At 42.5% G+C, this 24,641-nt stretch overlaps 1 protein-coding gene and 1 long non-coding RNA gene across 2 annotated transcripts in view; one reads left to right on the top strand and one right to left on the bottom strand.

Moving 5' to 3' along the window:
- The window catches only part of OSBPL10 (oxysterol binding protein like 10), a 494,148-nt gene that overhangs the window by 140,699 nt on the left and 328,808 nt on the right, over nt 1-24,641 (top strand). Inside the window, exon 3 of the mRNA XM_029589416.1 lies at nt 8,342-8,421. Coding sequence (XP_029445276.1) covers nt 8,342-8,421 — 80 coding nt within the window. The remainder of the gene's footprint in view (nt 1-8,341; nt 8,422-24,641) is intronic.
- The window catches only part of LOC115084485, a 127,230-nt gene that overhangs the window by 86,411 nt on the left and 16,178 nt on the right, over nt 1-24,641 (bottom strand). The window contains exon 2 of the long non-coding RNA XR_003854576.1: nt 8,245-8,410. This is a non-coding gene — a long non-coding RNA (uncharacterized LOC115084485). The remainder of the gene's footprint in view (nt 1-8,244; nt 8,411-24,641) is intronic.

Raw genomic sequence — 24,641 nt, forward strand, 5'->3', positions numbered from 1 at the left:
CACAACCCTTGCACATCCGCAAGTACTCAGACACACTGGTGCAGGACAAATCTCTCTTCCACTGAGGATTTCAAACAGTTCTGTTTATTTCAGAGAATTCTTATGTCAAATATTCTTTTGGCAACTCCATCAGTAATAACAATAATTTCTTAAAGTCCCCCGACACGGTCCCGTGTTTCGCGACTGCTGCATTGGGAGGGACCAAGGTAACAGTATCAATCTGCAATACAATGTAAGTACATAAGAAGTGGAACAGCTTTGGCTACGATAAACATTGCAACGTAAAACCACACTGTTTCCCTCGACACTGTTTCCCCCAAAAGGACTCAATAAAGACATTGAGTGGCACCTTTTTTACTGATGGAGGAAATCCGTTGTTTAGTCTGATTTAATTGGGTCTCGCGAGAGGCTTTGCTTTCGCGCCTTTTCTGGTTTAAATGGCTGTCAATTTTGAGGGCGCTTGCGCTCCAGTGATTACTTCTACAAGTATGTGGTTTTACATTGCAATGTTTATCATAGCCAAAGCTGTTCCACTTCTTATGTACTTACATTGTATTGCAGATTGATACTGTTACCTTGGTCCCTCCCGATGCAGCAGTCGCGAAACACGGGACCGTAACAGGGGACTTTAAGAAATTATTGTTATTACTGATGGAGTTTGCTTCGGTGTTTACCGAAGAGGATGTTGGGGAGGTACCCGTACTGGAGAAGGTTTTCATGGGCAATGATTCAGATGGACTGAATCAAATCACGGTGAACTTAGAAGATGTGGTAGACCTGATTGAGAACCTGAAGAGTAGTAAATCACATGGACCGGATGGTATACACCCCAGAGTTCTGAAGGAACTAAAAAATGAAATTTCAGACCTAGTAGTAAAAATTTGTAACCTATCATTAAAATCATCCATTGTATCTGAAGACTGGAGGATAGCTAATGTAACCCCAATATTTAAAAAGGGCTCCAGGGGTGATCCGGGAAACTAGACCAGTTAGCCTGACTTCAGTGCCAGGAAAAATAGTGGAAAGTGTTCTAAATATCAAAATCACAGAACATATAGAAAGACATTGTTTAATGGAACAAAGTCAGCATGGCTTTACCCAAGGCAAGTCTTGCCTCACATATCTGCTTCACTTTTTTGAAGGAGTTAATAAACATGTAGATAAAGGTGAACCGGTAGATGTAGTATACTTGGATTTTCAGAAGGCGTTTGACAAAGTTCCTCATGAGAGGCTTCTAGGAAAAATAAAAAGTCATGGGATAGGTGGTGATGTCCTTTCGTGGATTGCAAACTGGCTAAAAGACAGGAAACCGAGTAGGATTAAATGGACAGTTTTCTCAGTGGAAGGGAGTGTGCAGTGGAGTGCCTCAGGGATCTGTATTGGGACTCTTACTTTTCAATATATTTATAAATGATCTGGAAAGAAATACGACGAGTGAGATAATCAAATTTGCAGATGATACAACATTGTTCAGAGTAGTTAAATCACAAGCAGATTGTGATAAATTGCAGAAAGACCTTGTAAGACTGGAAAATTGGGCAACAAAATGGCAGATGAAATTTAATATGGATAAGTGCAAGGTGATGCATATAGGGAAAAATAACCCATGCTATAGTTACACAATGTTAGGTTCCATATTAGGTGCTACAAACCAAGAAAGAGATCTAGGCGTCATAGTGGATAACACATTGAAATCGTCTGTTCAGTGTGCTGCGACAGTCAAAAAAGCAAACAGAATGTTGGGAATTATTAGAAAGAGAATGGTGAATAAAACGGAAAATGTCATAATGCCTCTGTATCGCTCCATGGTGAGATCGCACCTTGAATACTGTGTACAATTCTGGTCGCCACATCTCAAAAAAGATATAATTGCGATGGAGAAGGTACAGAGAAGGGCTACCAAAATAAGGGGAATGGAACAGCTCCCCTATGAGGAAAGACTAAAGAGGTTAGGACTTTTCAGCTTGGAGAAAAGATGGCTGAGGGGGGATATGATAGAGGTGTTTAAAATCATGAGAGGTCTAGAACGGGTAGATGTGAATCAGTTATTTACTCTTTCGGATAATAGAAAGACTAGGGGGCACTCCATGAAGTTAGCATGTGGCACATTTAAAACTAATCGGAGAAAGTTCTTTTTTACTCAACGCACAATTAAACTCTGGAATTTGTTGCCAGAGGATGTGGTTAGTGCAGTTAGTATAGCTGTGTTTAAAAAAGGATTGGATAAGTTCTTGGAGGAGAAGTCCATTACCTGCAATTAATTAAGTTGTCTTAGAAAATAGCCACTGCTGTTACTAGCAACGGTAACATGGAATAAACTTACGGTAGTTTTTGGGTACTTGCCAGTTTCTTATGACCTGGATTGGCCACTGTTGGAAACAGGATGCTGGGCTTGATGGTCTGACCCAGTATGGCATGCTCTTATGTTCTAAATCTTTAAATGCGTCCAGCTAGAAATTTCAACTGTCAGAAACATTTCTAAGAAATGGAAGTTACATGGAACTATTGAAGTCAAGGCAAGACCTGAAAGAAAAATCTCCGATAGAACTTCCTGAAAACTGGACATATCTGTAAAACAGAATTAGAATTCATAGTTCACTGCAAATGTCCTGCTGAAAAGTTTCACTGACACTGAAATTGTCAACAGGTCCACAGCACAGCGTTGCTTACACAACAATGATTTGTATGGGAGAGCTTTCAGAAGGAAACCTCTTCTATGACTTCAGTAGAAAAGTAATTGTATAAAGTATGCAAAACAAAATTTTGATTCTTTAGATCATGACTTTTGAGATGAGGTTTTAACAATGTTTGAAGTTGAAATAACTGGCTGCAAGCATTTAGAGTTTTTTTTTTATAGCTTTTCCTTGCTGTTTAAGAGTGAATTATCTTAATTTTCAAATGCTTTAACCGCTGCTACTTAGAGGAGTCTATGATTGCTGAAAGTAGACAGAACAAAAGTCACAATCAGAGAAGTTAGAAGGGTTAGAGTATTTGTTCAACCATGGAATTGTCTTCACTTAATTGAAGGCTTAATGAGTCAATCAACTTTTTGCGCCTAATTAAGGGGGTAATTTTCTATTGATATCGCACGCGATAGCTAAATCGGGGCGGACTCGGGGCAGCGTCAACACCGGAAGAGGAGGAGTCAGGGCGGCGTCGGGGCAGATGCTGTGGAAGCTTCGCTGATGGCGAAAAGGTAAGAACCCTTATTGCCGCGAGTAGCTCGCCCAATTGCACCACTTTTCACGGTGGCGCTATTGGGTATGAAAGCCGGCAGCGATCGCACCAAGGAGGTGTGATTGCTGCCGGCTTTCGCAAGCCCTACCCCGCTTCGCCCCCTTCCCCCCCGCCCCCAGTTATTGCCAAATTCAGAGAGGCTTGCGATGTTGGAAAATCCAGGCCTAAGTTTTTAAAAAGAGTAATAATGAATCAACTTGAAGAGTGTCCAAACTTTTGCAAATGCCATTCCCTGTTTTAATATTTTCAATCTGTTAAAATCAAGAAATAGTAATTTTGTATTGTAAATTGCAGAAAGATGATGTTTTTAACTTTGTACTATGTAGAAGTAGCCTCAGATCCTCTTCACTTAGGAGGTAATTTTAAAAGGAGTTACATGTGTAAATATAACTTACTATCGTAGCAGTTTTAAAAAGCCATTTAAGTGTTTAAAGTGCACTTAAACATGTATAACATATGGACAAATCAATGGCATATATTGTAGCAAATTTCAAAAGCCCACTTACACGGGTGTAAAGTGCATTTACATGTGCATAACCCAATTGTAAGCATGTAAATGCTTTTTAAAATCAAGCCCTTAAGAGTTTCATTGAAAGATACAATTTGATCAGGGGTGCCTACAACTGTACTGTGTTATGCCCAACTAGAGATAATTTGTCTATTGTTTATGCAGGTCTTAGTGTGGTTTAAGACAAAACATTTTACATATTTAACAAAGCAGACTATACAGGAAATTGTTAAATAACAGAACAGAATAGCAGAATGAAGTAAAGACAAGGCAACAGCTGCCTTATGGTCACATGAGTGGTGAAGAAGCATGAAAAAGGAACAATGCAAAACCAGAGTGAAAATGGTAGTAGAAGTGGACAGTATTAGGTTGATAAATCTGTTTGGGTTTTTAAAATTTGATTAATTGAAGACAAGGTTATTTTCAGAAGAGGCAAATCTGAGGGAAAAGTTAAAATGATACGGGCTTATGGCTGATGAGGGACATTATAATGTTTAATAGAGAGGACCTGATAATACTAATTTCAAAGTATGAAAAGGATACCACTAGAGCTTTTGGGACAGATTTTTTAATGTAATTTTTTTAAAATAGAATTTTTTAAAATATTTTTATTAAGATATTTTCACACATACATCAGCTGAAGAATATAATTAAAATAGAATTGTATTGACATTGGGCATGTGTTTAGCTTTTTGGGTTGATTATTTTGTCAATGCTTTTGATATAAATTGGAAGGAGTTAGAACCCGGCTGTGCAACGTTGCAGTAATTTGAAGCTAAGCAGGTTGAACCAATCATATTGCATTTACATGCATATGTTTGCTGTTGCAGTATAAAGGAAATGTATTATTATTAAATTATTTATTTGGAGGTATTTTATTCACATCATCTTATTGATACATGATCTAGTAGATGTGATTACTTAGGGAGACTTGAACTATCTGATGAGAGTGATTGAGTGAGAGAAATTTGGGAGTTTATTCCTGAGGATCTGTGTAGTTATTAAAAATAAAATGTGCAGGCTGGATAAAGAAGGCAAGTCTATAAAGAATGAAGAGTGATGAACATGGGATGGAACGTGGGGAGTGAAGAGGGCCTAAGGTAGAATATTTATGAAGGGAGAAGACTGTCATCCATTATAACACTTTTTTTTTTTAGTTTAATCTATTTATTTCAGAATTATACAATCAAGAGAACCTTGATACATGAAACACAGCAATCAATTATAACAGTTCTTTTGATTAATTACATGAGGTGGGTGTCATCACAGAATTTTAGAAGCTGGTCAGAAATGCAGACAATTAGTAGTGAGCTGTAATAGTCCAAGCAAAAGACTTCAAAAGCATGGACTAGTTTGTTTCTTTTTCAGTGGTGTGAAGGATAAGGAAAACAGCAAATGAATGAGATGAGATGAAAATGAAAAGAACTGGTGATAGTAATACAGTCAAAAAAGGTTATCAATGAGTCATAAGAACATAAGACTTGCCATACTGGGTGAGACAAAGGTCCATCAAACCCAGTATCCTCTTTCAACTGTGGCCAAGCCATGTTGCAACTACCTGGCAGGATCCCAAGGGGTAGATAGTTTCCAAGATGCTTATTCCTGGAATAAGAAGTGGATTTCTGCCAACTCCACTTTAATAATGGTTAATGGACTTTTCCTCCAGGAATTTGTCCAAACCTTTTTTAAAACGTAGCTACCCTAATAGCTTTCATCACATTCTCTGGCAACGAATTCCAGAGCTTAATTATGCATTGAGTAAAAAAATATTTTCTCTTATTAGTTTTAAATGTATTACCCAGTAACTTCATTGTGTGTCCCCTGGCCTTTGTATTTTTTGAAAGAGTAAACCGATTTAACGTTTACTCGTTCCATTCCACTCATTATATAGATCTCTATCATATCTCCCCTCAGCCGTCTCTTCTCCAAGCTGAAGAGTCCTAACCTCTTCAGTCAATTGTAAAGAGGTTAGGAATCAACAAGATCTACAAGTTACTGGGAGATACAGCCCCAAGGAAGAGAGTTAATGGAGTCAATTAAAAGTATACAAAAAGGAGGAAAGCAGAGGAATACTGACATATTCAGTTGTATATACTGGGAGGCCATCCAGCTAGCAATGGCAGAAAGAAAATTGGAAACAGAAGACAAAATAAACTTAGAAAGTGGTAGTGATGGTTTTGTGGGGGAAGAGATGCAGTATCAGTTTAAAGTTGAAATCAGGTTACCTAAAGGATTTATTCCCACCTTTCTCCCTCCTCTGTCAATGGCAGTTTCTCAGTTTTTTTCCGTATAATACATCAGGAACAACTTTATAGCCACTCATCCACCTTTCTCAATTGGTCTCTACCCTTGATATGTATCCATTTGTTCTTCCTTTTACCGATGTCCTTCCAAAACCTATACTGCTTCCTCTCATCCTACCATATTGCAATTCATGGACTGTCTTCACTATCCCTTCTTTAATTCTATATATTCCTTCCTTTCCCTACCTTCTTTACATCGTGCTTAGTGTATTTAATATACCTCCAGTAATCCAAAGTATCCAAGTGGTTCTCAATCAAAGCAGTCTGCATAATGACATAAAACAGTGGCATCGATACAAATAGAACCAAATTAGACTTAACACAATAAAACAAGGACTAAACCAACAGTGTACATAAGACCACACACAATCTTCTTCCTTGTTCTCTTTCTTACTATTTAGGATCAGTCTTAGCTATCTCCCACTCTGAAGGAACCCTCTTTGGACCTGATACGTTGTGCATGGGTGGAAAGCCTTTTGTAATGTGACTGCTTTATAGAAAGTCGGCTTACAGGGGAGAGCGGCGTGCAGAAGGGAGCTCAGGTGGTCATGGGACAGGCTTACGAGAAGGAGAAACAAGAGAAGCAGCAGATTGTAGGAGTGGGGTGCAGAGAAGATGCAGCAGAGTTAGATGGCAAAGCCGATAGCCGAGAGGGATTCAGGAGGGAGAGCAAAGGAAGAAAGCAACAGTAAATTTCTCTTTTTGGACAAATACAGCAATTTTGGAGACTCTTGGATTTGAATTTGAGATTTAATTACTTGCCTTTCGAAACCTGAGCTCAAGGCGAGTTACAATTCAGGGACAGTCAGTGAAGTCCCTTCTCTAGAGAGCTTACAGTCCAAGTTGGTGGGATTTTGCAACCTAAAAGTTTTGAGGCTGTAGATGACCACCTGATTTCCCTAATGGAAGCACTGGCCCTGTTCTTGCTCAAAGTCACAAGGAGTATTAATGGGAGAAAGGAGGATTTGAACCCTGGATTCTCCGGGTCTCAGTCCGGTGCTCTAATCACTAAGCTGCTGCTGCAGTCTCTTTTTTTTTTTTTTTTTATAAGTAGCTACCGTGAGGTCCATTAATTATTTTGTCATATAAGCTGCAAATTGATTTTTATGAAGGTTGACAACAGCAGCTAAAAGTGTCGCAGGGCCCATCTGGCTGTCAAGTCACAGCTGTGACCGACTCCTCTGAATTGTTACTTGTCACCAGCTTTATGCTTTCCTCCAGTGCTGAAAAAACAGTTGGGCCCGTTTCTCTTATTGGTTTGTAACTAAGATTTTAAGGCTTCACTGGGCAGCACTCGGGTCACTTAGGGGCAGATTTTAAAAAACAGCGCGCGCGCGTACTTTTGTTCGCGCATCGGGCGCGAACAAAAGTACGCCGGATTTTATAAGGTTCGCACGTAGCCGTGCGTATCTTATAAAATCCGGGGTCGGCGCGCACAAGTTTCACAAATGTGCACCCCCTTGCGCGCGCCGAGCCCTGCGCGCGCTGCCCGTTCCCTCTGGCCTCCTCCCACCTTACCCTCCCTTCCCCTACCTAACCCACCCCCCCAGCCCTATCTACATTCCCCCCCCCACACCTTTGTTGACAAAGTTACGCCTGCTCGAGGCAGGCGTAACTTTGTGCGCGCCAGGCCAGCTGCCGCGTTCCATGGTCCAATCTGGGGGCTGGTCCGGAGGCCGCGGCGCCGCCCCCGGATGACGCGCCAGCCACGTCACGCCCCCCCCCCCCCCCCCCCCCCCCCCCCCCGTCCCGGGACATACGCGCGTCCCGGGGCTTGCGCGCGCCACTGAACCTATGCAAAATAGGCTCGGCGCGCACAGGGTTTTTTTTTTAAGGGTTACGCACATAACTTATGCGCGTAACCCTTTTAAAATCTGGCCCTTAATGTTTAAAGAACCTTCAGACTGCTGTGGTGGTTGACAGGGGTAATTCCACTCTAAGAACTTCTTTAGTACTTTAATACATTTAATGCTTATGGTGTTTTCAGTTTTTTGAATTTTAGATTCTAGTGACTGAAAACATTTCGGTTGTTAATGAAATCTTTGAAGCAGGCTAGGTTTCTGTCTTGAGCATTTATTTTTTTGGATAGAACGGACAGGTGCATGTAACTTGAATGCTGTGTTTCTCGGACACTGGCTCCGGCTGTTCTGACATTTTGTATCATTGAGATGGTTACCCCTTTGCTTTCCCACTAACCTAATGATGGAAAACAGGAAAAGCTGCTTCTGCTGGGGACCTCCTGATGTGGTGCAAGCCCTGCGCTTCTCTCTCTCTTTCTCTCTTCCTGTTTTAGCTGCTGACGCGAAGGAGAGGCAGTACTGGGTGACTCAGCTTCGATCCTGTGCCAAGCAGCACTCGGAACCTAATGCAAAGGTAAATCGCCAAGAGACAGAGTCAGATTGATTGCTGTTGAAGTTTCTTTCATTGTAACCAAAACTTGTAATAATCTGTATGGGATACCTGTTAATCCCTAAATAAAAACAAACCATCTTGGCACTAAAATTGTGCAAAGACCTGCAGCCTTTCTTGCTTGTGTGGCGCTTCAGTGTTATGGCCTTGCATGGGAGTGCAGGCAATATTAAGTTAATTTTCGTCTCTGCATCGCTAGTATGGCATTCAGGAGAGAGTTGCAAATAGTGGATTTAACCGGACCTGGTAACCCAGTACCAGTACCAATCATTTTCATAGTTCTACTAGCATGGTGCTACTCTATAACAATGTAAAGTGTTCAGGGGCCACCATGATATAGCAAGGGGCGGACAGGCAAAGGGGTGGCAGTAGTAGATTAAAGTAGAAAGGGAAATGGGAGGCATGGAGGAATGGGGATTTGAATATTTATTTGAATTTCCAGGACACCTTTTGTAATGGATGTTAGCTGACTTCTTACTTACACACTCACACTGACAGCTTTGCTCATTGCTTACCAATCTCTCTGCTCTGGAGCCTAAGCAGGAACACTGTTCAATGGGGTAAAATTTATAATTATGACTACAAGGGTGAGTTTTTTCAGCTCCTTAAAGTAATTGTCCGGGGGGGGGGGAGAATTCGGCTGCCGCCTCGATCCAACGCGCGCCCACCCGCCCGCCGGCCCCTGCCGCCGCCGCCGCCTGGATGAACGGGCGCCCACCCGCCCGCCGGCTCCCGCCGCCGCCTGGATCCAACGCACGCCCACCCGCCCGCCGGCTCCCACCGCCGCCGCCGCCTGGATGAACGGGTGCCCACCCGCCTGCCGGCTCCCGCCGCCGCCTCGATGACCGCACGCCTGGGGGATTCGGAAAGTGACAGGAAAGTGACAGGTATTTATACATATATATAAACAACTTACGCTGCAATGTTAATATGGAGGTCGTCCATGGTTTTTTACACTTTACTTCCTTTGGTTTTACCCCCATTTTTTACACTTTATTCCCGTTTTAATTTTCGAACACCACACTAACACCAAGTAGAGGGTAGGCGGTAAACTAACAGGTTAAGGACGCGGCAAAATAGCGGGTTACAAAGGAGATAATCTGAGCGCGCGTCACAGTATCGGAGGGGAATAGCTAATTCCTTCATTATACAGCTAATTCGTTCATTTACATATTATATACATGCTGGGTGCGGAAAGGGTTATGCGTCTGTTTTAAGAAGCGCTAAGGACGCGTGAAACTGGAGACTGTATCGCTGGATCGCCTTACGCGTCCGAATTGTGCGCTCACAGCAGGTTACAGACGGGAAATCTTCAACCGCACGTTACAGTATCGATCTGTTTGTCTGATACACAAGCACCAAGTGTAGACTGTTTTAGCTTCCAAATGTTCTTGTAAACTTTCCAGCATACCCATGTCCATTATATCTGAGCAAATATAGAAACTCCCAAATCTTCAGCCTGTTTGCACTAACTCACTTTTGGTATCAGATGAAATATTAAAAATACAAGAAATCAAAGAAATCATCTCCCCATCACCCCACATTTACCTCAAATGATTCCAAGAGAACCCATCAGTGAACAAGGAACCACTCACTAAGATACACTACATATTATGTAATAAAGGAAAGCAAACTACCGTATTTTCTGGCGTATAAGACGACTGGGCGTATAAGACGACCCCCCCCCCCTTTTTTATACATATTTTTAAGAAAAAAAATAATTTTACACTCAAACAGGAGCAACCCTATCTATGAAAAGGCAACACTACAAATACCGTATATCAGGCCCTAAAAACCAATATACCTCTTATTAGGAAAACAGAACTAGCAAGCAGCTATAGATCCCCACACACAAATAATTGTAAAACTATACTAATAAGCAGAATAAATGTTTCAAAACAGCTATGAACAGAATAACATCCAACAATTAAAAACTCATAAAAACTATTAAACATTCTCCAAACACCAATAAAATATTTCAAAAAAGCAGACACATCACATAATATTAAATAATTAAAATGGCAGTCAATCAAGAAAAATAAACTTAAAAAGCCACCTTTCCTTACCCCCTCCAGCAGCTCTCTTACTCCTCTTCCTCTTCCTTAGGGCCCATGTCTCTCACACACACACACCATACCAGTCATGCCCCCATGACCAGTTTCTGTCTCTCACACACCAATCATTTCCCAAACAGTCTTTGACACACACACCAGACACCTTCCTGAACAGTTTCTCTCATGCCATACACACACACAGGCTTCCCACTCCCGTGTTCTGCTTACCGTACATATACGGGCTTCTCACTCTCATAATCACTTTCTCTGTCTCACACACACACACCAGTCTCTCTCTCATTTCCATGCTCACTCTCCACGTGCACAGGCTTCTCATTCCCTGAATCACATTCTTTCTCTCACATTCACACACACCAGTCTCTTTCTCTCACACACACCGTCACCTTATCAACCAGTCTCTCTCTCATGCACGCGCACACACACACACACACACACAGCCAGCCCTCCCGCTCCCATGCTCTCTCTCACATAATCAGGCTTCTTACTCCCATGCTTTCTCACATACCCAGATTTCTCACTTCCATGCTTTTTCTCTCTCTCACACTCACATACACATCAGTCATCTCTCTGAGCAGTCACTTTCATTGTCTCTCACACACGAGCTCGCTGACCATTTTCTCTCAATCACACACATGCTCTCAATCAAATGCATTCTCTCACTTACACACAGGCTGGCTGTCTCTCTCTCTCTCTTTCACCCCCCCCCCCCGAGCACAAATAGTAACTGCAGCAGCTTCCTCCTCCAGCCCCCGCAGGCCAAGAAAGAAGAAACCCATCGGCCGCGGGAGGCTCATGCTGCTGTCTCCTTTCCCGATTACCAGCTCCTTCGACTGCTCGGGGCCGTTCCTGCTGTCGCCGCTGCAATTTTTTCACGTGGCACGGCTTTCTCCTTCCCGCGCATCACTTCCTGTTCCGGTTCAAAGGGGGGGGGGGGGGCGGGAAGAAGAAAAGGGCAGCCGCGGATGCCACAGCTTTTTTTTTTTTTTTGCACCGCTGCCGTTCCCGCTGGGCTTGAACGTGCTGATAGCCCAGCGGCAACGGCAGTGCGGTGCGCGGGAAGGAGAAAGCCGTGCCGAATGAAAAAATTGCAGCGGCGACAGCAGGAACGGCCCCGAGCAGTCGAAGGAGCTGGTAATCGGGAAAGGAGACAGCAGCATGAGCCTCCCGCGGCCGATGGGTTTCTTCTTTCTTGGCCTGCGGGGGCTGGAGGAGGAAGCTGCTGCAGCTACTATTTGTGCTCGGGGGGGGGGGGGGGTGAAAGAGAGAGAGACAGCCAGCCTGTGTGTAAGTGAGAGAATGCATTTGATTGAGAGCATGTGTGTGTGATTGAGAGAAACTGGTAAGAGAGCAGGTGTGCCCTATAAGACGATACCCGGCGTATAAGACGACCCCCGACTTTTGAGAAGATTTTCTTGGGTTAAAAAGTCGTCTTATACGCCGGAAAATACGGTAAGTATTCACAGCAAAATTAAGTAATCTTATAGAAATTGCATTGCAAATGAAAATCTGTAAGCATAGTTGAAACCTGCAAAGTCTGTTTACTTACCCAATAAACAGATAAACAATAAAATGACAAAGAATATTACTCATATAACACACATTACAACAATTGGATGAATCAAAAAGTCAAATACATGAATAGCTGTTGGGGAAAATCTAAACAGTGAGTCCCACCAGGAGAAATGAACAGGTTTAATCAAAATACAAGACACACTCATTCTTGATTTGAATAGTATGTTGGACTTGAGTAGTATTCAGTTTTAAGTAAGCAATGCAGTGATGAAGAGCTAAAAGGTCCCAATGGTAAAGGATGAAAAGAAAAAGTCCTTTGTGATGTCCACGGAATGCTTAAAGATAAGAGTAGAAAACAAGGTCCTATTGATATGAAGAGAAGTTAAAATTTGAGACTGAGTAGAACACCAGGTGTCATTGGAAAGGTCAATAGAAAATGGAACAGAACTTCGAGTAGTAGTGAAGAAAACAATTTATGGTATAAACAAATGAAAACAGAAATGTCCAGCACCTAAATAATACACAATAACATTTTCAGTAGGATTCTTTTCAACAGATGCTTCTAGAAAGCAAACAAGGTGATGACATATTACGTAGTTGACCATCAAAACAAGAGAAATGATAAGGAAAAGATTTACTTAAACTTGGATCAATAGGTTGAGATTCATTCCATGCATTATCAAGTGGTAAAACCCAATTAAAAACATCATGAGGATATACACACTCATTCTCTTAAGAGCATAAGAAGTTGCCATACTGGGTGATAGGGGTGTGCATTCATTTTTGCCGTATTGGCGATCCGCAACGTATATTGCACTATTCGTAGTATTCGTGGGGAAGTGAAACGTATCGCGATTCCCCACGAATACACGAATCTTCACCGAATTATACGGCCACCTAAATAAAAATTTAAACAAACCCCCCCACCCTCCTGGACCCCCCCAAGACTTACCAAAACTCCCTGGTGGTCCAGCAGGGGGTCCGGGAGCCATCCCCTGCACTCACACCCTTGGTACCGGTTTCATCATGGCGCCGATAGCCTTTGTCACGGGCTACCGGTGCCATTGGTCAGCCCCTGTCACATGGCCATCGGCACCATCTTGTGCTCCTACCATGTGACAGGGGCTGACCAATGGCACCGGTAGCCCCTGTGACATAATATGGGCAGAGGCTATAGGCGCCATTTTGAGTACTGGCATCGGACGGCCGGAGTGCAGGAGGTCGCACCAGGACCCCCGTTGTTTGTTTATTTATTTATTTATTTAAAAACTTTTCTATACCATCGTTTAGTGATATACCATCACAACGGTTTACAAATAGGCACATAAATAAGTTTGAAATGGATTTTACTTTAACCAGAGGGTGCCGTAGTTGTTCAGATACATGATTCGATATTATAAGCTCTATGTAAAGTGTATTAAAATTCTCTTTATGAGCTCACCGTAGATGCGGTATACTGTAATTCTTTAACTTAATACTTAAGTGTGATAAAATAAAAATAAAAACACACATGTTCTCAGGTGACTTTTGCCTGTGTGTATAAGTCCTTTTCTTGTTTCTTAGTACCACCTATTTCCCATTCTCACTTTGAAAAGCCTTTTTGAAAAAGCCATGTTGGACCCCCAGGGACTTTTGGCCAGCTTGGGGGGGGGGGGGGCCTCCTGACCCCCACAAGACTTGCCAAAAGTCTAGCGGGGGTCCGGGAGCGACCTCCTGCACGCCGGCCGTCCGATGCCAGTACTCAAAATGGCACCGATCGCCTTTGCCCTCACTATGTCACAGGTACCGACGGTCGGCCCCTGTGACATAGTGAGGGCAAAGGCGATCTGCTGCCAGTATTCAAAATGGCGCCGATCGCCTTTGCCCTCACTATGTCACAGGTACCGACGGTTGGCCCCGTGACATAGTGAGGGCAAAGGCGATTGGCGCCAGTTTGAGTACTGGCATCGGACGGCCGGCGTGCAGGAGGTCGCTCCCGGACCCCCGCTGGACTTTTGGCAAGTCTTGTGGGGGTCAGGAGGCCCCCCCAAGCTAGCCAAAAGTCCCTGGGGATCCAATGGGGGTCCCGGAGTGACGTCCTGAACTCCGGCCGTCCGATGCCAGTACTCAAAATGGCGCTGATAGTCTTTGCCCATACTATGTCACAGGGGCTACCGGTGCCATTGGTCAGCCCCTGTCACATGGTAGGAGCACAAGATGGCGCCGATGACCATGTGACAGGGGCTGACCAATGGCACCGGTAGCCCCTGTGACAAAGGCTATCGGCGCCATGATGAAACCGGCACCGAGGGTGTGAGAGTGCAGGGGGATGTCTCCCGGACTCCCCGCTGGACCACTAGGGAGTTTTGGTAAGTCTTGGGGGGGTCAGGAGGGTGGGGGATTGTAGTTAATTTTAATTTTAGCTGGGACACGAATAGAAATCGCCGTATTAACGCATCGGGGTGCCATACGGCCGAATGCAACGTATCTGCTCCCCGACGAATCCGAATCACGAATGCAATGTATGGCGTCCCTCTGCACATCCCTACTGGGTGAGACCGAGGATCTATAAAGCCCAGCATCCTGTTTCCAATCCAGGATACAAGTATCTGGCAAGTACCAAACAGTAAATAGATCGATTGCTACTAATGCTGTTAATAAGTAGTTGCTATTTCCTAATTCAACTTGACTAATGTCAGTTTATGGATTTCTTCAGCAACTTGTTCAAACCTTTTAATAAACCCAGATAAACTAACTGCTTTAACTACATCCTCTGGCAATGAATTCCAGTGCTTAATTATGTGCCGAGTGAAATAATTTTATTTGATTTATTTTAAATGTGCTACCTACTAACTTTTTTGAAATGCAGCAACTAGAATTGCACACAGTACTCAAGGTGTGGTCTCACCATGGTGCAATACAAAGGCATTATGACATTCTCCGTTTTATTCACCATTCCCTTCCAAATAATTCCTAACATTGTTTGCTTTTTTGACTGCTGAAGCACACTGAGCCGACAATTTCATTGTATTGTCCACTATGACATCTAGATCTTTCCTAGGTGGTAACTCCTAATATAGAACCTAACATAATCTTTTCTTCCCCCCCATTAGCCTCTTATTCTCCCACTTGCTGTAGCCTTGATTGGGGCCCAAGATGCAGCCCGTGAGATTTTCATCCATCCACATCTTTTTAAGTTACACACTCTCAATAGTTATATGTCCTTCAGAGTTGGGCTTTTGAGAGCTATTTGATGGTTTATTTATTTATTTGTTTATTTATGTGCTTTTGTTTACCGACATTCGTAAGGCACATCATACCGGTTTACAATGAACTGAAAGGAGGAAATTTTGCAATAAACAGGGGAGGGGAGATTGGGCAGGCAAGAAGAGGGAAGGGGAAAGAGATGAGGTCGAAATAAAGGAAGGAGTTGGATATCAATAATAAACTGTGTACAAAGAAACTGCGTACCAGATAGAAGTGAATGCAGTAGGAACTATATACATCTTATATATTACTATATACATCTGTAGACATCTTATCCATCAAGGCTGCTGTCAATTGCATAAATATGTAGGAAGTAAAAGGTGGAAAAGAGGGAAGGTAGTTGGGGAGGAGCTAGTCTCCACACCTTTGTACATTTTTCACACTCTGCTGTCTTATAAATACAAATCAAAATGCATTAAAATAGGAGTTTGTTTCCTTGATCTATGCAACATATTCTACACTTTCATCGTGAAAGAGCAATTATAGAAATATTCCAAAAGTTTTTAAATTCCTTTGCTAAATACTTGGTGGAAGCCCCTTTTGCAGCAATAACAGGCACAAGTAACTTAGGATAAGTGTCTATCAACTTTTCAGTGGGCTGGGGCAGTTGTCCATTCTTCTTTACAGAATAGTTCAAGCACTTTCAAGTTGGCTGGGGACTGCAGTCTTCAAGTTTTGCCACAGATTTTCTGTTTGATTCAGATTTGGGCTTTGACTATCTCTGGATGGAAACTGACTCCCAGTTTCATGTTCTGGGCTCGATGCACTTTTAGTCTGAGTTGGCACGGCACAACTTAAGTGTAAAGCAGGGCTTCCCAAGCCTGTCAGGTTTTCAGGATATCCGCAATGACTCTGCAGGAGATAAATTTGCGTACATTGCAAACGCAGTATAAGCAACTTTTACCTCATGCATATTCATTGTGGATATCTTGAAAACATGACTGGCTGCCGAGTCCCCAGGATAGATTTGGAAAGTCCTGATGCATTTTATAGAGTTAGAATGAATTTTTCTACAGGCTTTGATTGCACCGAGGTCTTTAGAATGGTGGCCTATAGGAGAATACTGCAAGACAGAGAAGGTGATGAAATAATTGAAAACAAATACCACAAGTCTCTGCCATGGAAAGATGAGTAGGTCTCTTCGCTTTCCAGTTTGCTGTTTCCTAAACTGCTGGTCCCTTTCTAGTTTCTGATAGTCTGTGCCAAACCCCACGATTCATGGCAAGCCACAGCCTTCGCCATTAGAGACCATTACAAGCTTTTATGAATGTTCAGAGTTTTCCATGGATTACCAATCATTTTAAATGGCTGACATTGTACCTTTCGTTCCATATTTCTCACTCTATTGTTGCATTTCATATGTCCTTACCATCTTAGTTTCCGTTTTTCTTCCTATTTTCCTTTTAGATCTCTCCATCCTACTTAATAATTTTCAAACTGGATCAGACCAACCCTTCATGAAGCCTATTATTCTGTCTTGGATAGTATGAGCAGCAGGGGCTTATAGTTTAGTTTAGTTTATAGAACTTTATATTCTGTAAAGAGACATCCAAGTGGAGGTACAATTAAAAAAAAAAAAAAAATATATATATATATATATAATAGAAATTGGAGGTATGGAAGAAACTGGACATGTATAGCATTGTCATAATCTTCCAGTTTTAGCAGTCACATATTAGAAATACACTAACTACTATTACTACTGCTACTTAACACTTGATGTAGACAGTGCTGTACAAAAACACATGAGACAGTCCTTACTCAGTAGTTTACAGTCTAATAAAGACAAACATATGGGGCAATTTCATTTATTAAGAAAAAGGTTAAAACTTAATGTGACTTTAAGTAAGACAATCAAAGGTTAAGATTTAAAAGCAGCCTTAAAAAAAGTGGGTTTTTAGAAGGGATTTAATCAGGAGGAAAGAGGGAGCATGATGCACTAGCTCAAGAAGTCTATTCCAAGCATATGGTGCAGATAGGTAGAGAGCATGGCATGGGAAATTGGTGGTAGAGGAGAAAGGGCACAGATAGGAGTGACTTGCCTGATGAGTGGAGTGCACGAGGAGGGATGTAGAGAGAGATAAGAGAGGAGAGGTAGTGAGGAACTGCAGAGTGAAGGTTTTAGTAAAACAAGCTTGAACTGTGCGTGGGAACTGATAGGGATTAAATGTAGAGATTTGAGAAGAAGGGTTATATGGGTGTAGTGATTTAAAACTAATCGGAGAAAATTCTTTTTCACTCTACGCACAATTAAGCTCTGGAATTTGCTGCCAGAGGATGTGGTTAGTGCAGTTAGAGTAGCTGGGTTCAAAAAAGGTTTGGATAAGTTCTTGGAGGAGAAGTCCATTACCTGCTATTAATCAAGTTAATATAGAGAATAGCCACTTCTATTTCTGGCATCAGTAGCATGGGATCTTCTTAGTGTTTGGGTAATTGCCAGGTACTTGCAGCCTGGATTGGTCACTGTTGGAGACAGGATGCTGGGCTTGATGGACCCTTGGTGTGACCCAGTATGGCATTTTCTTATGTTCTGCCAAAAGATAAATCATTCAACTGAGTTTGGATAGATTGTAGGGGAGAGAGATGGCTCACCGGGAGACCTGTGAGGAGCAGATTGCAGTAATTTAAGCGGGAGGTGGTGAGAGAGTGGATAGACTTTGTGGTAGTGTCTTCAGAAAGGAAGGGATGGATTTTGGTGGTGTTACAGAGAAAGTAACTGCACATTTTAGCAGTGTTTTGGATATGTGGCGAGAAGGAGATAGAGAGAAGTCTAAGTTGACTAAGATTACGGGTTGAGAGGACTGGAAGGATTACAGTATTATTCACAGAAATGGAGGAAGAGGGGAAGTGGGCTTGGGCAGGGAAAAATGATAAGATCTGTCTTGGCCATGCTGAGTTTAAGGTGGTGGTGGTACATCCAGGCAGCAATGTCGGACGAGCAGGCTGAGATCTTTGCTGCATTTCTGATGAAATTTCTGGTATAGAGAGGTAAATCTGGGAATCATCAGCATAAAGATGGTATTAAAAGCCATGAGAGGAAATGGGAACACCAAGGGAATTAGTATACAGGGAAAAGAGACATCATCCCAGGACAGAACCCTGAAGCACACCACTGATACCGGAATGGCAGTAGAGGAGGAGGATCTGCCAGAAAGAAAACACTAAAAATGCGATGGGAGCAGTAAGAAGAGAACCAAGGCAGGACAGAGTCCCGAAATCCAAGTGAGGACAGAGTATCGAGGAGCAGGAGGTGATCAGCAGTGTCAAAAGCAGCAGATAGGTCAAGGAGGATAAGGACAGAGTAAAGACCTTTTGGCTTTAGCAATAAAACAGGTGATTGGAGACTTTGGCAAGGGCTAATTCTGTGGAGGGTGAAAACCAGATTTGAGTGAACGATTGAGATGAAAGAAAGTCAGGACAGCAGTAGTAAACAACATGTTTAAGTAGCAAAAGGGAAGAGGGAACTGGAACAATAGTTGGCAGGGCAGGTAGGATCCAGTGAGGGTTTTTTTGAGTAGCTCGATTACAGCACGTTTGAAGGCAGCAACAACAGTAGCAGTGGAGAGTGATAGACTCGAGGATGTGATAGATGGAAGGGATGATTGCAATGGGAATAGAGCTGAAGAACTGGGCAGAATGGGCTCAGGGCAACAAGAAGTGAATTTTAGAGGAGGCACTTTCATATGCAACAGAAATTCTGATTGTTTTAGGATGAGCAAAATCAAACTTCCCAGTTTTACCAACAAACCAGAGAAAGGAGTTTACTACTGCTGCCGCTGCCACTGCTAATGGGTAGCTGATGGGCCAGGAAAAAAAAAAGAAGGAGCCAGAAAATTTAGTTAGAAGCCAAAGGGGTTCTTAATGGGGCGAAAAACAAAGTTTGAGAACCATTGTGACAGAGGTATATGCCATGCTCTCTGATCATCTTTAGGGTTTTGTATGAATTTGGCATCCAGTTTTTCCTTTCTTGCATTTGAGATAAAACCTTTTCTAGCTAATGACAATACTTCAGAAATCCAGTATTTCAAAATCACAAGTCTAGCCACTAATAAGGCAAGTTGGGTAAATTGTACAAAACATTTTGGGTAGTTATTCTTTCCAATCTGTAAAACCCAACTGCAAACTTTCCTTAGTAGATGGAGACTTAATATTAACTATGCATTCTATTGCAGTCAACATTGCATCTGTTAGACTCGTGGATCCTTGTTGCTGTGGTGAGGTTGGCTCAACCTCACCACAGCCTTCTCTGTAGGTCCTCACCAATAGTTGGTGGACTTAGGATGAGAAGAGATGGGTCAGGAGCTTCACCTATACCAAATCTTTTCCCTTTGGGTTGAGCCCTTGGGTTCTGTGGGCTGGCAGGACCGAGGTGTGAGTCTCTTAGGAATAGGCAGGCGTGTAAGTCCGGAAAAAGAAAACCTTTCTGGTTTGTCCAGCCGCTACTAACTGTATTACTCTAGCTGCTTCAGGCGAGGCTAGCCCCCTTGGCCTGTGGTAATGAATTTCCAAGCTGCCCTGCAGCCAGGCCACAAGGGAAAAAAACATTTTTTTCTTCTTTTCTGTTTCTGTGGGCTCTTGTTTAAAACAGGGATCCCACTGCTATCACCATATGTTGTACCAAGCGATCAAGACTAGCCAGAGAACAGACTCTAGGCTGGACTCTGGCAAAAATATTTATATACTTCTTTATCGGCGAAAAGCATAAAAAAAACAACTGGGCTGTTTCACGTGGTTCAACAAAACAGTTGTGAAAATAAAACTTACAATTCAGTTATATTCGCTTTCTCAAGGCTTCTGTCTTTCTCCTGGGGCTCCCCTATCTCTCTGGGCCCTGGTCTCTTCTCCCAGACTGCAGGGATCCACTCTAGCCCTTGCTGGGTTGGGACTGGTCCAGATAGCTGTGGCAGGTCCTTTTGAGGTGTTTTGAGGGAGTTTCCTGTGCACTCTCTCACAGGGAGCAAAACCCCAAACCTCTCCTTCCCCAGTCAATTTTCCACACTCCTTTTAGTTAGGGAAACCAAACGTTCCCTACATTGAGAAAATCTTTGTCATCTTTTAGAATATATTAGTTTCTGTATGCTAAAAATGCCCTCAACATCAGCACTTTGTCATTTTAATTACACAGAAAAATATGTGCACATATAATGGACATATGGTGACAGACACAAAAAGGGGTTGAATTGACACAAGCTGAAACTTGTGAGCAATAGCCAATCTTCAAGGCTTCGATGAACTGAATTTAACACCCTCTCTGTAAGCTGAAGAACACAAGCAGCTGCAAACTTCCAAAATACATTCAGGTCTTTGGAAATGGCCACATATGTAGGTTCAAGAACCTTTGTATACAGATGAAATTCTTCTGTAGGGACATCATGCCATTCAGGAAATATATCAAAATCATCTTTTATTTGATAAGGAGGAAGGTGGGTGGGGGGAACAACAGAAGAAGGTTCCCTGCAGGCTGTTTGGGAGGGGAAGGGCTGGAGCAGGAGTTAGAGAGAGCTGAGACTGAAAGCAGGCAGGCAGGCTCCCTGCAGATGTCTTCAAAAGATTGAATTAAGAGGTGTGAAAGCTTTCAGAAATGTGGATTCTTTGGCAGATTGTAAAATATGTAGCAACAAGCTAATTATGCAGTTTCTCCCATGGCCGGGGACATCGACTATAATGTATCTGAAAATGAATGAAACAAAAAATTTGGGGCATTTATGGAAGCACCATCCATTAGTTTTTGGAAACAACAAACCGAACCAAAAATGGAGTCACCGCATTAGTCATAACTGACTCATTTGTTTCAAATGAATGCAAATCCCTGCAAAGCGGCAGTGATTGAAAAACAGCTGATGAACTTGCCTGAACTGCTTTGAACTTAAGCAACACTTCACAAGGATGCCCAGTGAGGCCTTGAGCACACCTGCTCATAGCTGGTAAATGACCTGTTTTTTAGACAATTCATCTAAAGGCAGACCAACATTTCCAGAAACATCCCCTGGTTCCTCACCGGAAAGAGGAGGGGTCAGTATGATTTCATGTAGCTAATTCTCCGCAATCAAGGGATTCATTAACTTTTGGGTACCATCTGTAAATGTAGAGGCAGCAATAGTGGGCTGACCCTTTGCAAATTGCTTGATATGAAGTCAGAGCAGTCGGAGTCTGTGAGACGGGTTTGTTTAACTCTTTGGGGCTGTAAATGGGGGCAGGCAATAAATTAAAGTGATCCTGACCAGAAACGGAATGATGCTGTTCCACCTCGATATTCTGAAGGTTATCGTCTCGGTGGGCTGAGTGCAGGGTTTATACTGAGCTGGCATTAGGTTGGCCTTGGTTACGTTCAAAGTTGTTCTTTCCCCCTTTGGTGCCAGATTTCAAGAAAAAGTAGGCCAAAAATAGTACAAAGATGTCTGCAAGTCTGTTTGCACCAGATTTGAAAAATTGCACATTTTTATCCAAGAATTTAATTTCCCTACAACTTCAAAACAGGAAAGAAATTCCACTGCAAAAAAAAAATGTACAAGCAATTATTTCTTTAGAAAGTAATGTGTGGTTTCCCTGAAAGTGCTAAACTTTAAAATTGGGCAAAGGTCCCATAGTGGTTTTTTTTGTTTTTGTTTTTTTAAATAAAACAAATCAAAAAACAGGTTCCTCTTGCACAACATATTTTGTGGCTTTGTTTGCCCTTGCAGAAGTTGCTGAACTTTGAGGGTCATTTATCAAGCTAGGATAATGCTTTACCATACGGTACAGGTGTTACAACACAGATAACTCGCAGAATTTGAAATTCCACGTGTCATCTGTTACTCCTTAAAGCCTGCACAACGTGGGTATTTAAATGAGCTGCTATATATGCAAATGCAGGCAAATCAGCTCATTAACTTATTCACAAATCACACAGAAATCCAGTAACTTTGCTTGCAGTGGATTGGCAAGATGGTAAGTGACAGTTCAAAAGGTATAGCTAACTTTTCCCCGGAAGCATTGGACTGCTAATGTATGATCCAGTGCTCCTGTAGCCTTTATTTAAAGGGGCCAAGCAGCCCCAAAGCCCTGGCGGGCTAGTGAGACCCGTTTTATCCTGTTCCCTGCTGCATCCTCAAGTAGGAAAAATATTAAAATTAAAACTAAAGTTTCCGCGACCCGTGTCCTGCCTCTGGCCCTCCCCCCCATTGTCCAAGCGCCACCCTTTTGAACAAAAAATCTGAGTCCTCGTCCCACCCCCCCTCCGTGATACCTTTAAAATCTTACTGTGCTTTATGGGTGGTCCATAGGTATGCTGGAGCATCCCATATACCTTCAGCTCCAGTAGCTCCTTTTCCAGACTGGTGCCTGTTGGCCTCAGATGCACCCTTTGCACACGAGATGGGCAGGGTACAATTTTGAAAATGCAGCTGCTGGAGCCCTCGGGGCACTCTGGCACACCGGGACACCCAGTAAGAATGTGGGGGCATTGGTGAGGGGTTCGGAGTAGGGGGTCTGGTGGGAGGGGGGACCCTGATGTTTTTTTTTTTTAATTTATATTTTATTGAATTTAAACAATTTATAATCAAGAAAACACTTCTTGTTTGAAACAAAATACAAGTTAAACATTAATACACAGGAATTTTTAGTTATTATAAACATAGATTATTGTATCATTATCCAAGTCCTCAATCAGAGATCCAAGTTTTACCACAAGAAAATTTTTGCCTAAGCAATTTCAAAGAAGAAAATGAAAACTGAAACACTGTTGATCTATAACATCAATAAACAAACTTTTTATGTCTTACTTATCACTAATCAAATAGGAGAAGAACTACTAGGTATTGGATTTTTCCCAACCAAAAAGGCTGTAAGCTGATTTGGCTGAAAAAAGACATAAGATAGACCTTGATACTTGATTAAACACTTACATGGAAATTTCAACAAAAACATCCCTCCAATTTCCAAAAATCTAGATCTTAAAACTAGGAATTGCTTTCTCCTTTTTTGAGTCATTTTGGAAAGATCAGGAAATACATTCACCTTACAACCTAAAAACAGCTCAGATCTATGTCTGAAAAACATTTTTAGTGACCATTCTTTATCTGCTTCCATTAGAAAGGAAACCACTAGGGTAGCAGGTACAGTCTGATCTTTCTGGGATGTTTCTAAAAGCTCTGTTAGGTTTAATTGCAACTTATCTACAGGAGATAAATCTTTACTTTCTTTTCCAGTAACATCTAGGATTTATTATATTCCAACAGGGAAAATTTGTAAAGAAGACCCTGATGTTTTTGTTCATAAGGTGGGACTTTATGTTTAATTTTTATATTTTTGCTGCGTGAGAAAAGGGGGCAGGAGAGAGGCTTTGAACACACGGGGCTGGGGCGGCTCCCTGCCCATGTGGGCCCTTTAAAAGATGTCGGTCCTTGGATGTGGGGGCCGCCATCACATTGTGCTGCATTGCCACGTTATCGTTCCTAGACTGCATCGTTTACCGCTGAGAAAAATACCATGGGATTGACTAATCTGCACTAGTGTTCCGTACCTTTGCTTAGTGAATGCTGCAGTATATTTCCCTCCAGGGAAAATACCAAGGCTTAGTAAATCTTCCCCCCCTAAATCTCTGATTTGAATGTGTAAGCATTGTTTATTACGGTGATGCTGTGAGATCTGTAGGTTCATCGTCAAACAGCCCTCCATAAGCTGAAGTCTGGGGGTACGTTTCCTCTGCAGACTTCGTCCCGGATTTTTGAAGTGGATTTGTGCGCATAAATCAGCTTTGAAAATTGGCGGGTGGGGGCGGAGTCAGTGCGGACATGTATGCTCCATGTTATGCCCGCTCGGGAGCAGGTATTATCTCTGCGAGCGTATACCTCCAAAAAAAAAATCGAAAGCGGAACCAGAAATCATGTTCTCGCCCCCTGGACGTGCCTCTGTGGGATGCATAAAAGGAAAGGTGAAATTGCTTTTGCACGTAACTCTGCAGGGTGATTTTTGAGTTCCCGTTTCCAGCGGGCTTCACATTCTAGCACAGGCTGAAGAAGGGACCCTGAGGGATAGATCAGTGGATCACAGATTTTCTGTTTTGAATTGCTTTATCTGAGAGAGAATTGTATCGAGTACCATGTTTTCATATTCAAACTATTTCTACCTTAAAGTTTTTATGTTGGGACACTGTTGCATTTTCCTGCTTCTTTACTGGCACCCAGAGGAAGAGAATGAATGCAGTTAATGTACAGGGCCTAGGAGTTTACCCTCTACCTAGGGAAAGAAGGGAGAATTAGCCCTGGTATTGAGAGTGAGTTCTGCAACCCTCTAAGGTTGCCTTGAGTCTCAGGGGTTGCCTGATTAAGATCATTCAAGCTTCTACTACAAGTGGCGGAAACCACTGCCTGT

Source organism: Rhinatrema bivittatum, chromosome 2 (genome assembly GCF_901001135.1).
Source record: "Rhinatrema bivittatum chromosome 2, aRhiBiv1.1, whole genome shotgun sequence".
Lineage (NCBI taxonomy): Eukaryota > Metazoa > Chordata > Amphibia > Gymnophiona > Rhinatrematidae > Rhinatrema > Rhinatrema bivittatum.